Source organism: Choloepus didactylus, chromosome 24 (genome assembly GCF_015220235.1).
Source record: "Choloepus didactylus isolate mChoDid1 chromosome 24, mChoDid1.pri, whole genome shotgun sequence".
NCBI classification, from domain to species: Eukaryota; Metazoa; Chordata; class Mammalia; order Pilosa; family Megalonychidae; genus Choloepus; species Choloepus didactylus.
The window spans coordinates 6,527,269-6,541,503 of record NC_051330.1 but is presented as its reverse complement, the minus strand read 5'-3'; the positions used below and the strand labels follow the sequence as shown (position 1 = coordinate 6,541,503).

General features: G+C 39.8%; 1 protein-coding gene across 5 annotated transcripts in view; it reads right to left on the bottom strand.

The window, feature by feature from the left end:
* The window catches only part of WDR27 (WD repeat domain 27), a 464,468-nt gene that overhangs the window by 306,329 nt on the left and 143,904 nt on the right, over window positions 1-14,235 (bottom strand). For 4 of the 5 annotated variants that reach the window (XR_005214116.1, XM_037817757.1, XM_037817759.1 and 1 more), the window contains exon 22: window positions 1,505-1,602. The exons of the other annotated variant lie outside the window; for it this stretch is intronic. Coding sequence is in view for 3 of the 4 variants with exons in the window: in XM_037817757.1 (XP_037673685.1) it covers window positions 1,505-1,602 (98 nt within the window). In the remaining variant the exon portion in view is untranslated. The remainder of the gene's footprint in view (window positions 1-1,504; window positions 1,603-14,235) is intronic. 5 annotated transcript variants of the gene reach the window in all.

Genomic DNA, 14,235 nt, shown 5'->3' with positions numbered 1-14,235 from the left:
TTTCTCCTCCAGGTTCTCTTGACTTCCAACTTTTGGCTGCTCCCCATGGCTTTTTTTTTTTTATCTGAGTCCAACTTCCTTTGCTTACAAGGATGTCAGCCATACTGGATTAAGGCTCACGACTCCGTCATTTGGGGAAAACTGAACTAATAATATCTTCAAAGGTCCTCTTTGAAGACCAGAAGTGGGGACCTGAACATGCCTTTTGTGAGGGACGTGATTCAATACCCAACAGTCTGCCCTCTGGATACAAAAGACATGTTCTTTCCACACGCAAAACACATTCATTGCATCACAACATCCCAAAAGCCTTTAGCAATTTTAGAATAATGCTAAGTATAAAGTCTCAAAAAATGAGTTATGAGTATGGTCGACCTAGGGCAAAATTCCTCCTCAATGAACATGTGAAAACTATAAAACAAGTTAACTGATTCCAATATACAGTGGTGGGACAGGTATAGGATAAACAGTGAGAGGAAGGGAGACAGTGGAAAGAAAACAGGAGCCACAGGTCCCAAAAAAGTCCAAAACCCAGCAGGGAAAACTCCATTAGATTTCAATGTCTTAGATTCCTCTGTGGCTTGATTCTTGGTTTTCTGGGCCTGATGGCGCAGCAGCTCTACCTCTTCCAAGCTCTTGCCAGGGGCCAAGGCCCCACCCTCTCTGAGCACTGGAATGCAGATGAGCCTCTCTGTGAACCTTGATGATCTCCAGTCATTGGGGTGGCAGCAGTCTCCATGAACAATGGGGTGCAAGGCCACCTCCTCCAAACCCAGGGATGGACCCACCTTTTCCACAAACATGGGTGGGCTTATTGTCTTGGCCCAAGGAGATCTTTTCAGCCTAGTCCTTTGTTTCCATGCGTGATGCTTTGGTTCGCATTGTCAACTTGGCCAGGTGATGGTGTCCAATTGTTAGGTCAAGCAGAAACTGACCTGTTACTGTGAGGACATTTCATGGACTTAAATCATTAGTATGTTGACTGTACCTATGGCTGATGACATCTACAATCAACTGAGGAGAATGTCTTCAGCAATGTGAAAAGTCTAACCAGCTGAAGTCCTTAAAAGGAGAAGTGATGACTTCAGCCATCAATGGAGAGAATTTCCATCTCTACATCAGCCACCAGCTCCTCCTGAGGAATTTACTGATCTTGGATTAAGGTGATTATAGCTTAAAAACATTTGATTACTTCCCTGTGTATCTCTGACACCCAAAGAGCCACATATGTAATTTACTCTCCTTTGTCACAAAGATAGCAGGAGGAATGACCTATGCCAGTGATCCTCCTATCACAAATTTGAAATTACTTTATCTGTTTATAAATCCATCTTTCATTAGACTGGCCAATGTAATTAACCATGACCTTATGATAATTAGAAAAGGAGGCCAAATTGAGTTTATAAATACTTAAAACTAGGTACTTCATGAGGTGTAACAGAAATTGCTTTTCAGATGGTTTCTCTAGCTTCACCCACTCAACTGCAAAAGGGTTGGTTCTTACCTCAGAGTTCTCAAATCCCATAGTTTTATCCCATCACCAATGGCTGTGGTTATGAAAAGATTATAAGCCTCGGATTGTTGGGCCATATAAGGTGATCCCTATAATTGAAGGGGGAAAAACTGAGATGTATTTTTTTAAAGTGGAATTAATAAGCATTATATAAATAATATCTCATAATATCTGAATCTAATGCAAGAAATTATTGCAAACAATTGTTTTCATTTATACTATTATTTCAGAATTGGACTAAAAACACCAATACAAAGTAATTAATAAGGATATATTTCAACCTTAAAGAATATTGGTAAATCTAAGGAAACACATTTATGTATGTTTTCCCTACATGTAATGTTGCTGAAAGTTAAATAATGATAAAATGGCAAAAGATCAAGAAACTAAGATATTATTAGAGCAAAATTTACTTTTAAAGTATAGATCATGAGACATATCCAAAAAAATTTTCTAAAGGATGCCCTTTAATAAGGTAATTAAAATGTAAATGTTAGTCATTAATCTGTGAATTAACAAATTATGAGATACATAGAGCTGATTCTGGGATGAAGACATCAGGTGAAGCCTGGCATGGCCTCAGAGATGTTATATGTCATGTAAGATGCTACCACTTGGAGAACCTAAGATGGCAGCTAGGTTAGACAGGGCAAAAAAACTAGATAAAAGCCAGAAAGTGACCCAGAACACCACTTCCAGCAACACACCAGCCGGACAAGTTCTGCTAAATCCATAGGGACTGTGCATTTGGTGAAACCAGGAGTCTGCATTCTGAAACAAGTTAAGTGAGCCGGCTGAAAGTCTGGTGGCCGTGCTGCAGTGTGGGGAAACCGTGGGTTGGTGTTTGGAGATGGACTAGTTCTTTTTTTAAAAAAAAAACCCAGGGTGGCTGTGGTTACAACAGTGAGAACCGCGCAGTAAAGCACAACAGGAGCGGGCTGTGCCAACCTCTCGGTGTCTGGTGTGGAGGACAGCCCGCTGCTGATTCCCTCAGGGCCGGCGGACAGAGGGGAGCCAAAAGGAGAAAGAAACCGCGCCCCTTGCAGCCATCTCCCGGGCGGGCTGGGAACACTCCTGCCTGGGGCCGGCGCTATAGCCCTGAGCCACACCGAGGGTCCCAGTTTGATGGGGAGTATTTCCTGCAGCACTGCACACATACCACAATATCAGCCGTGGACAGCGGCCTTTAGTGCACCACAGCTAACTGTCCCGGAGCTGGGAAGGTGGAGCTGTGCAAAAAGGGGGAAGTTAACACGCCCCATTCAGCCATCTTTACAGCAGGCTGGAAATGCCCCTGCATGGCCCGGTGGCCCAGGGCTTCCCTGGAGGCCAGTGTGCACTTGTGACATGGCACAGCTTTCCCTCAGCAGAGGTCCTGGAAGAGCATGGCTGGAAAGGGGGACCCAATCGGAAATCCCAGGGACCCTAACCCAATACCAAGGACTTGTGGGTCAGCGGAAGAGACGATCTGTGACAAGATTGAAATGAAGGCTTAGACTCTTGCAACAGCCTTAAATCCCCGGGAACACCTGGGAGGTTTGATTATTAAAGCTGCCCTGTCTCCCTAACCACCCAGACACACACCCCACATTCAGGGCGGACAGCACCAACATCACACCCAAACTTAGTGCACCAATTGAACCCCACAAGAATCAGATCCCCACACACTACAAAGACAAAGTTGGGGAGAACAGACTTGGGGGGAATAGGTGACTCGCGGACGCCATCTGCTGACTAGTTAGAGAAAGCGTACACCACAAAGCTGTAGATATGACAAATTAGAGATCGGTATTTTTCATATCCAGCCCTATCAAGTAAAGCAAATGCCGAGAGGCCAAAAACAACAGAAAATCTTAAAGCATATGATAAAACCAGATGATATGGAGAACCCAAACCCAAACACCCAAATCAAAAAATCAGAAGAGACACAGTACTTGGAGCAATTAATCAAAGAACTAAAATCAAACAACGAGAGCATGGCACAGGATATAAAGGACATGAAAAAGAGCATGGCACAGGATATAAAGGACATAAATAAGACCCTAGAAGAGCCTAAAGAAGAAATTGCAAGAGTAAATAAAAAAAATAGAAGATCTTATGGAAATAAAAGAAACTGTTGACCAAATTAAAAAGACTCCGGATACTCATAATACAAGATTAGAGGAAGTTGAACAATGACTCACATCCTCGAGGACCACAGAACAGAAAATGAAAGAACAAAAGAAAGAATGGGGAAAAAAACGAAAAAATTGAAATGGATCTCAGGGGTATGATAGATAAAATAAAACGTCCAAATATAAGATCCATTGGTGTCCCAGAAGGGGAAGAGAAGGGTAAAGGTCTAGAAAGAGTATTCAAAGAAATTGTTAGGGAAAACTTCCCCAACCTTCTACACAATATAAATACACAAAGCATAAATGCCCACTGAACTCCAAATAGAATAAATCCAAATAAACTCCAAGACATATTCTGATCACACTGTCAAATACGGAAGAGAAGGAGCAAGTTCTGAAAGCAGCAAGAGAAAAGCAATTCACCACATACAAAGGAAAGCATAAGACTAAGTAGTGACTACTCAGCGGCCACCATGGAGGTGAGAAGGCAGTGGCATGACATATTTGAAATTCTGAGAGAGAAAAATTTCCAACCAAGAATACTTTATCCAGCAAAACTCTCCTTCAAGTTTGAGGGAGAGCTTAAATTTTTCGCAGACAAACAAATACTGAGAGATTTTACTAATAAAAGACCTTCCCTACTTCAGATACTAAAGGGAGCCCTACAGACAGAGAAACAAAGAAAGGAGAGAGAGAGATACAAAAATTTAACAGACATATATAGACTATTACATCCCAAATCACCAGAACACACATTCTTCTCTAGAGATCACGGATCTTTCTCCAGAGTAGACCATATGCTGGGACATAAAACAAGCCTCAATAAATTAAAAAAAAAAATTTTTTTATTATATTCAAAGTACATTCTCTGACCACAATGGAATACAAATAGAAGTCAATAACTATCAGAGAATTAGACAATTCACAAACAACCGGAGGGTAAAAATGAGGGGGAGATGAAAACATTCCCAGATAATCAAAAGCTGAGGGACTTCATCACTAGTAGATCAGTCCTATAAGAAATGCTAAAGGGAACTGAGCATGCTGAAAGGAAGGGACACTAAACAATTGACTGAAACCACATGAAGAAATAAAGATTTCCAGTAAAGATCACATGGTAAATATAAATACCAATACTACTGTATTTTTGATTTGTAACTCCACTATTTACTTCCTACAGGATCTAAAATACATAAACTGTAATGATAAATCAGTGGTTTTGGACTCAGTGTAAAATATGTAATTTTTGACAAGAACTACATAAAGCTGGGGGAATGGAGGAGTATAGGAACACAGTTTACGTGTCCTATTGAAGTTAAGTTGGTATCAAAGAAAAACAAGATTGTTATAGATTTAAGAGGTTAAATTTAAGCCCCATGGTAAACACAGATAAAGTATCAGAGAATATGACCATAGAGATGAAAAGTGGAGTATGGGGAGTTAAGAAAGGAGTGTAGGGTTTCTGTTTGGGGTGAAGGGAAGTTTCTAGTAATGGATGGTGGGAAGGTGATAGCATTGCAACATTCTAAATGTGATTAATCCCAATAATAGAATGCTAGGGAGGGGTTGGAATGGGAAGATTTAGGCTGTATACATGTTTCCACAATTGAAAAAAAAAAAAAAAAAGACAGTCTAAATAGATAATGAGAATTAAATGCCAAGGATGATCCTGGACAGGATCTGAGGATGGAGGAGAGGAGGCTCAAACGGACACAGTTGGGACATAAGAAAAAAAAAAGGAAATATAGAATCTAAGCTTTCTATCAATGTTGAATTTCTTGAACTTCTTAGCTGCGCTTAATGGGATTGCATAAAAGAATGCTCTTGTTCATGGGAAATGTATATGTGAATTATATTGTAATTATATTGTTTTCTCAAGGAAAAAAAAAAAGGTGCTACCACTTTAACATCCTGATTCTGATTTAATCATCAGGGCCATTCCACCCTGTCTCACCTTTCCGCACAGCTGCTGTCAAAAGAAATGTTGTAGTAACTTAACATGCCTCCATGAATTGAACTGAATTGAACTCCATCTAAAGAATCATTTCTTCCAAAACATTATTAAATATATTGTGGTTCATAATTATTTCCATTTTCCTTCTATGTCAATAGTATCCAAAATAGAGAGGACTGTGGAAAGATGGTGGAGTAGGGAGCTCCAGGACACAGTCCTTCCACCAAACAACTATTACACATGCAGGAACTGTCTGTAACAACTATTTGGAAATTCCGGAGGCCAGAAGAACATAGTACATCAATCAAGGAAGAGCGGGAGGAAGAAGCTGATAATCTAGAGTAAAGGGCAGTAAACTGTTATCTCCACGAGCTGGCTACTGGCACCCATCCCCCACTTACCACAGGGTCCAGTCCCGGGCCAGCTCGGTGGAGACAGAAAGCAACATAAAAACATCTTCTCCAAGAACAGGGCTGATCACAGCTTTTGATAGTGAATTTGGATCGCTGGGAGCCTGGCTCTGAGAGCACCTATTATTTCAACACACCCTGGACAAAGGGGTGCAGCCACTGTTTTAACCCTTCTGGGACAGGGGCAGAGGTGGTGGAGGTTCAAAGACACAGCACTTCCTCTGGGCTGCGAGAGACAGTTATCTGAAGGCTGGGCAGGCCAGGAAAGCTCAGCTGTGGGGAGCTCCCAGGGAAGCTCTTGGTGCCCTTCCTGATCCCCTCCATGGGGAACTTTGGAGCCAGTGTGTGTCTGCCTCATGGGTCCCTGGCCCTGTTTTGGCTGGGAAAGAATGACTTGGGAAAGTCCTCTACAAGGTGACACTCCTCCCATAATTTGCCTCAGGAAAAAAAGCAGCATGAGACAATGAAAGGAATGAAAAAAAAAACACAGAGGTGGACAAAGGTCTGCCAACTTCAAACTCCAGGGAGAAGGAGGCCTAAGGCAACAGAGGACACAACCAAACTCCCATAAACAGAGGAACATCAAAACAACTAACAAGCACAAGCCCAGGACAAGAAAGTGGCCCAGAAAGACAGGGAGAACCCTGCGCACTGCATTCACCTGGGGAAGACCTTCTGATGGGAGTGGTGAAGGTCAAGAAAACCTCTGTCTTATCACTAGCTGGTTGTAAAACCAATAAAAAGATATCTCAGGGAATAAAACCCAGAGTTAACATTTGGGACAAAAGAGTACAAGATAAAGAAACAGGGAATGATGGCCCATCCAAAAGAAGAGGATAAAAATACAGAAAACACCAATGAAGAAGACCAGAATATAGATATAACAAACAAAGCATTTTAAAAAATGATCTTAAAAATGCTCAAGCAGCAGGGTGAGGGAGGGAACTGCATTGCAACACCAGGCACCTTTCCCGCACCCTGAGGCTGCAGCTGTGTACCAGGCTGTCTTGCCAGCTGGTGAAATGCAGTGCACCACTGGACTGGATGGTGGCTGGTGAAGGTGAAACCTCTTAGTCCCACAGCCTGAGGTCTTTCCTTGCAGGAATTTGGGAACCACCAGGTCCACTGTACCCACAGGTGGGGTCTTGGCTGAGGGGCACAGTGCTACCCCCCAACCCCTGGAGATGGAAGCTTCCAGTGTGCCTGGACCAGGGAGAGACAGGGAGCCCCCCCCCCACTCCGCCTTGTGGAAAAAGGGAGAAGTAGGACAGTTTTGAGCTAATAGTTGGCCAGAGAGGGTGACCCTCTGGGGCCAGGAGCCTGGGACTGCACTGTTACCTGGTCTAGACCCTGCTCAGCAGGCCACTGCCTTCAGGAAGAGGCAGGGTTGTGGGGAAGAGGTGGCCCAAGAGCTTTATCTTCTGGGAAGACTTGGAAAGTACAATCTGGCAAGCTGCTTTTCTGCCCAGCCTCTAACAGCCTTCCAAAAGAGGTTGCACCCCCTGCATGAGACCTGGTTTGGCTGGGGATTACTGACAAACCAAGTGCCAAAGGAAACCTTCAATGCAAACTCAAGCAGCAACAAAATCTTAGACAAGCAAGGGAAACCAACTTGCAAAATAATCTTATTAAGATAATCAGATGCCATGAAACCAGCAAAGAATCTCAAGGCACATGAAGAAACAAGAAGATATGGCCAAGCCAAATGATCAAAGTAAAAAGCCAGAGGAGGCAGAATTTGGAACAACTAACCAAAGAAAGTCAAAAAAATCTCCTAAATAACTTCAATGAGATGGATAAAGAGATAAAGGATATCAAAAGAAACTAGAAGAGCATAAAGAAGAATTTGAAAGAATAAACAGAAAAATAGCAGATCTTTCAGAAATGAAATATACTGTAGATCAAATTAAAAATATACTAAAGCCAAAAAAAAAAAAAACAGTAGATTTGAGGAGACAGAATAAAGTATAAGAGAAGTAGAGGACAGACAACTGAATGAGAATGCACAAAAGAAAAAAAATGGAGAAAAATATGGAAAAATATGAATTAGATCTCAGGGAAATGATTGACAAAATGAAGTAGACAAATTTAAGATCATAGGTGTCCCAGAAAAAGAAGAGAATAGTAAAGGGCCAGGAGGATTATTCGAGGAGATAACTGCAGAAAATTTCGCAACTCTTATAAAAGACATAAATACGCAAATCAAAGAAGCCCAATGTACTCCAAATAAAACAAATCCAAATAGGCCCACTCCAAACACATATTTTCTTCCACTTGCCTTAGGATTAGTTTGCTGCACTTTACTTTCTCTAGACTGCCAAATGCTGAAGAGAAGGCGAGAATCCTGAAAGTAGCAAGAGAAAAGCTATTCACCACATATAAGGTGTTTCAGTTTGCTGAAGTTTCAGAATGCAATATAACAGAAATGGGTCACTTTTTCAAAGGGGATTTATTAGGCTACAAATTTACAGTTCTAAGGCAATGGAAATGTCCATTAAGGCATCAAGACGAAGATGCTTTCTCGGAGGAAAGGCTGCTGGCATCTGGGGTTCCTCTGCCACATGGGAAGGCACATGGCAACTTCTGCTACTGGTTCTTCTCTCCTGGGCTCTGGTTTCAATAGCTTTCTCTCTCAGCTCCCTCAGGGGCTCTCTTAGCTTCTCCAGGGCAAAATCTGGATTTCATCTCTTATCTTTTCTGAGCTCCCCTAAAGGACTATGGTAAACAATTAAGACCCATCTTGAATGGGCTGGGTCACATCTCAGCTGAAATAGCCTAACCAAAATGTCCCACCCACAATAGGTCTGTCCCCACAAGAATGGATTAAAAGAATATAGTCTTTTCTGGGGTACATAACAAATTCAAGTCAGCACACAAGGGAAGCCACATAAGACTAAGCACTGACTATTCATCGGGCACCATGGAGACAAGAAGGCAGTGGTATGATATATTTAAGAGACTGAAAGAGAAAAATTCCCAGCCAATAATTCTTTATCCAGCAAATCTGCCCTTCAAAAGTGAGGGAGAGTTTAAATTTTCACAGATAATCAAATGCTGAGAGAATTTGTTAACCAGAGACTTGCCCTGCAATGAATACTAAAAGAAGTTCTGCCAACTGAAAGAAAAAGACAGGAGAGGCTTAGCAGAGAGTTTATAAATGATGGCTAGCAGTAAGAGTAACTAAAAGGATAAAGAAAAATACCAGATGTGACAAATAAAAGCCAAGGGATAAAATGGTTGAAGTAAGGACAGATTTTATGGTAATAACACTGAATATTAATGGATTAAACACCCCAATCAAAAGACACAATTGGCAGAATGGATTAAAAATATGATTCATCTATATGCTGATAAGCTATTTACAAGAGACTCATTTTGGACCCAAAGATACAGATAGACAGAAAGTGAATGGATGGAAAAAGATATTCCATTTGCAAGCAATACCAAAAATAAATAAATAAATAAATAAAATAAGTCTTTAAATGAAAAATGTTATAAGAGATAAAGGAAACTATATATTAATAAAAGAGGCAATTAAACAAGAAGAAATAACAATCATAAATATTTATGTACCTAATCAAGGTGCTCCAAAGTACTTGAGGCAAAAACTGGCAAAACTAAAGGGACTAACAGTTGTTTCTAAGATAATAGGAGACTTCAACACACCACTCCCTTCAGTTGACAGAACATCTAGACAGAGGATCAATATGGAAATAGAGAACCTAAATAATGTGATAAATGAATTAGATTTAACAGACATATATAAATCGTTGCACCCCAAAACAGCAGGAATTACATTCTTCTCAAGGGCTCAGTGGAACATTCACCAGGATACACCATATGCTGGAGCAAACAACTGGTCTTAATAAATTTAAAAAGACTGTAATTATTCAAAGTACTTTCTATGATCATAATGGAATGAGGCTGGAAATCAATAACCACTGGAGAATAAGAACTTTCACAAATATATGGAGGTTAATCAACACACTCTTAAAAAATCAGTGGGTCAAAGAAGAAATTGCAACAGAAATCAGTAAATATCTTGAGATGCATGAAAATGAGAATACAACATATCACAACCTATGGGATGCAGCAAAGGTGGTGCTGAGAGAGAAATTTATAGCCCTAAATGCCTACATTAAAAAGGAAGAAAGAGCTAAAACCAAAGACCTATTTGAAAAATTGAAGAAACTAAAGAGCAGCAAGCTAATCCTAAAGCAAGCAGAAGAAAAGAAATGGCAAAGATTAAAGTGAAAATGAATGAAATGGAAAAAAAAAAATAGAGAGAATCAATAAAACCAAAAGTTGATACTTAGAGAAGATCACTTAGATTGACAAACCCTTAGGTAGACTGCAAAGTCAAAAAGAGAAAATATCCAAATAAATAAAATCAGAAATGAGAGGGGAGACATTACCACAGGGCCCAAGAAAAGAAAAAAGATCTTAAGAGGATACTATGAAAAATTGTATACCAACAAACCAGACAACTTGGATAAAATGAACAATTTCTTAGAAATACATGAACAACCTGTATCAACTTGTGAAGAAATAGAAAACCTCAATAATCCAATCACAAGCAAAGAGACTGAATCAGTCATCAAAAACCTTCTTACAAAATTAAAACCCAGGTGGGGAGAAATGTGGAACTATTAAACTTCCCCATCTGGGGAATTCCTGCTATTCATTTAAGCAATAGAGCCTCCCAATTTAATAAGACAAGCCCTTGATTTAGAAGTCCTCCATTATGGAAATTATCTCTCCAATGGCAAAGCTAAGCCTACTTATAATTATGCCTAAGAGTCACCCCAGAGAATGTCTTTTGTTGCTCAGATGTGGCCTCTCTCTCTAAGCCAACTCTGAAGGTAAACTCACTGCCCTCCCCATTATGTGGGGCATGACTCCCAGGTGTGTAAATCTCCCTGGCAACATGGGACATGACTCACAGGGGTGATCTTGGCCCTGGCATCGTGGGATTGAGAAAGCCTTCTTGGACCAAAAGGGAGAAGAGAAATGAAACAAAATAAAGTTTCAGTGGCTGAGAGATTTCAAATAGAGTCAAGAGGTCATTCTGGAGGTTATTTTTATGCATTATATAGAGATGCCTTTTTAGTTTTTAGTGTATTGGAATAGCAACAAGGAAATACCTGAAATTGCTGAACTGCAATCCGGTAGCCTTTATTCTTGAAGATGACTGCATAACTATATAGCTTATACCGCGTGAACGCGTGATTTTGAAAACCTTGTGGCTCCCACTCTCTTTATCCAGTGTATGGACAGATGAGTAGAAAAATGAGGGGAAAAAGTAAATGGATAATAGGGAGGGATGAGGGATATGGGATATTTTGTGTTCTTTTTTACTTTAATTTTTCCTCTTCTTCTTTTTTCTGTGTGGTAATGAAAATGTTCAAAAATTTATTGTAGCAAGGAATGTACACCCAAATAATGGTACTGTGAACAACTGACTGTACACTGTGAATGACTGTATGGTTTGTGAATATACCTCAATAAAATTGAATTGAAAAAAGAGAAAAAAAAAGAAATAGTAAAAAAAAGAAAGTAGTGTTTCTATACACTAGTAATGAGATATCTGAAGAGGTAATTAAGAAAAAAAATCCCATTCACAATAGCAACTGAAAGAATCAAGTAGTGAGGAATAAACTTAACCAAGAAAGTAATGGACCTATACACAGAAAACTACAAAACACTGCTAAAAGAAATCAAAGAAGACCTAAATAGGTGGAAAGACATTCTGTGTCTTGAACAGGAAGGCTAAATGTCATTCAGGTGTCAATTCTACTCAAATTGATCTGCAGATTCAATGTAATGCCAATCAAAATTCCAACAACCTATTTTGCAGAATTTAAAAAGTTAGTTATCAAATTTATTTGGAAAGGAAAGGGGATTCAAATAGCCAAAAATATTCTGAAAAATAAGAGTAAAGTGGCAGGACTCATACTCCAGATTTTAAAGCTTACAAAGCTACAGTGGTCAAAACAGCATGATATTGGAATAAAGACAGACATATTTATCATAGACTTGAATTGAGAGCTCAGAAATAGACCCTCAGATCTATAGTCGATTGATTTTTGATAAGGCTCCCAAGCCTACTCACCTGGGACAGAACAGTCTCTTCAATAAATGGTTCTGGGAGACTGGATACGCATATCCAAAGGAATGAAAGAGGACCCCTACCTAACACCCTACACAGAAATTAACCCAAAGTGGACAAAGACCTAAATATAAGAGCCAGTACTGTAAAACTCCTAGAAGAAAATACAGAGAAACATCTTTAGGACCTAGTGATAGAGGTAGCTCCTTAGACCTTATACCCAAAGCAGAAGCAATGAAAGAAAAAAAATAGATAAATGGGAGCTCCTTAAGATTAAATACTTCTGTACTTCAAGGGAATTTGTCAAAAGGTTGAAAATGCAACCAACTCAACAGGAGAAAATATTTGGTAACCACATATCTGAAAAGGGTTTGATATCCAGTATATATAAAGAAATCCAAAACTCAAGAATAAAAAGACAAACAACCCAATTGTAAAATGAGCAAACGACAAAACTAGACATTTTTCTCAAAGAGGAAATACAAAGGCTAAAAAGCACATTATTCTGGCTTGCTAATGCTGCCATCATGCAAAATATCAGAAATGGATAGGATTTATTTGGGTAGAAATTTACAGTTCTCAGGCCATACAAGTGTCTGAACTAAGGCATCAACAAGAGGATACCTTCACTGAAGAGTGGCTGATGGCATCCAGAACAGCTCTGTCAGCTGGGAAGGCACAAGGCTGGCGTCTTCTGGTCCCAGGTTGTGTTTCAGCTCCTTTCTCTCAGCTCCTATGCATCCTTGCTTCTTTCTCCCAGAGCATTTCTCTCCAGGTGTCTGGATATCCTCTCTTAGCTTCTCTGGGACAAATTCTGGGCTTCATCTCTTAGCTTCGCATCTCCAAATGTCCTTCTGTCCACATCTCTACACATCTCTGAGTATCTCTGTCAGCTCCCAAGCATCTCTCCAAAAGTCTCTCTCAGCTTCTCTGAGCTCCTTCTGTCTGTTGGCTCTCATATAGGACTCCAGTGATTTAATTAAGACCCACCCTGAGTGGGTAGGGTCCACATCTCCATGGTAATAATTCAGCCAGAGTTTCCACCCTAATCAACAGACTAATCAGTCTGCCCCCACAAGACTGCATTAAAGCATATGGCTATTCTGGGGGGTATAATATAACCAAAGTGGCACACACATGAAAAAATACTCAGCATCACTCACTAAGGGAAATGCAAGTCAACACCACAATGAGATACCATCTCACACCTACTAGAATAGCCACTACTAAACAAACAGGAAACTACAAGTGTTGGAGAGGATGTAGAGACATAACACTTATTCACTGCTGGTGGGAATGTAAAATGGTTCACCTGCTGTGGAAGACAGTTTGGCGGCTCCTCAGAAAACTAAATATTGATTTGCCCTATGACCTGGCAATTCCACTACTCGGTATATACCCAGAAGACCCCAAAGCAGGGACACGAACAGACATGTGCACACCAATATTCATAACAGCATTATTCATAACTGCCAAAAGATGGAAACAAAGTGTCCATTAACTGATGAATGGATAAACAGAATGTGGTATACACATACAATGGAATATTACTTAGCAGTGAGAAGTAATGAAGTCCTTAAGCATACAACAACATCGATGAACCCTGAGGACATAATGCTGAGTGAAATAAGTCAGACACAAAGGGATATATATGATATGATTTCACTAACATGAACTACCCAGAATATATAAACTCATAGTCATAAAACCTAGAATATAGGTTACCAAGAGATAGAATGAAGCTAGATAATGATGAATGGTTGCCTAACATGTGCAGAATTTTTAACAGGTTGAACTTAAATGTTTGGAGGGATAGATGTAAGGGTAGCTCATTATAAGTAATGGTGCTGAATTGTAAGTGAATTTGGTTAAAAGTGGTTGTTTAGAATCATGTATGTCACCAGAAGGAAAGCTAGAGGTTAAAATATGGGAATGTATAACAGTGAATTTTGTAGTGGATGATGTTTATCATTAACATTATAAATATAAAGTTCTTTCATGAACTAGTACAATTATACAACATTTGTACACATGTATGATACTTGTAGGTTAACAATAGATTGATATATGGGGAAAAAAAGTACCTATTGCTGCGCAAACTACAGTTAACTATACTTAAGAGTAATATCTTAATA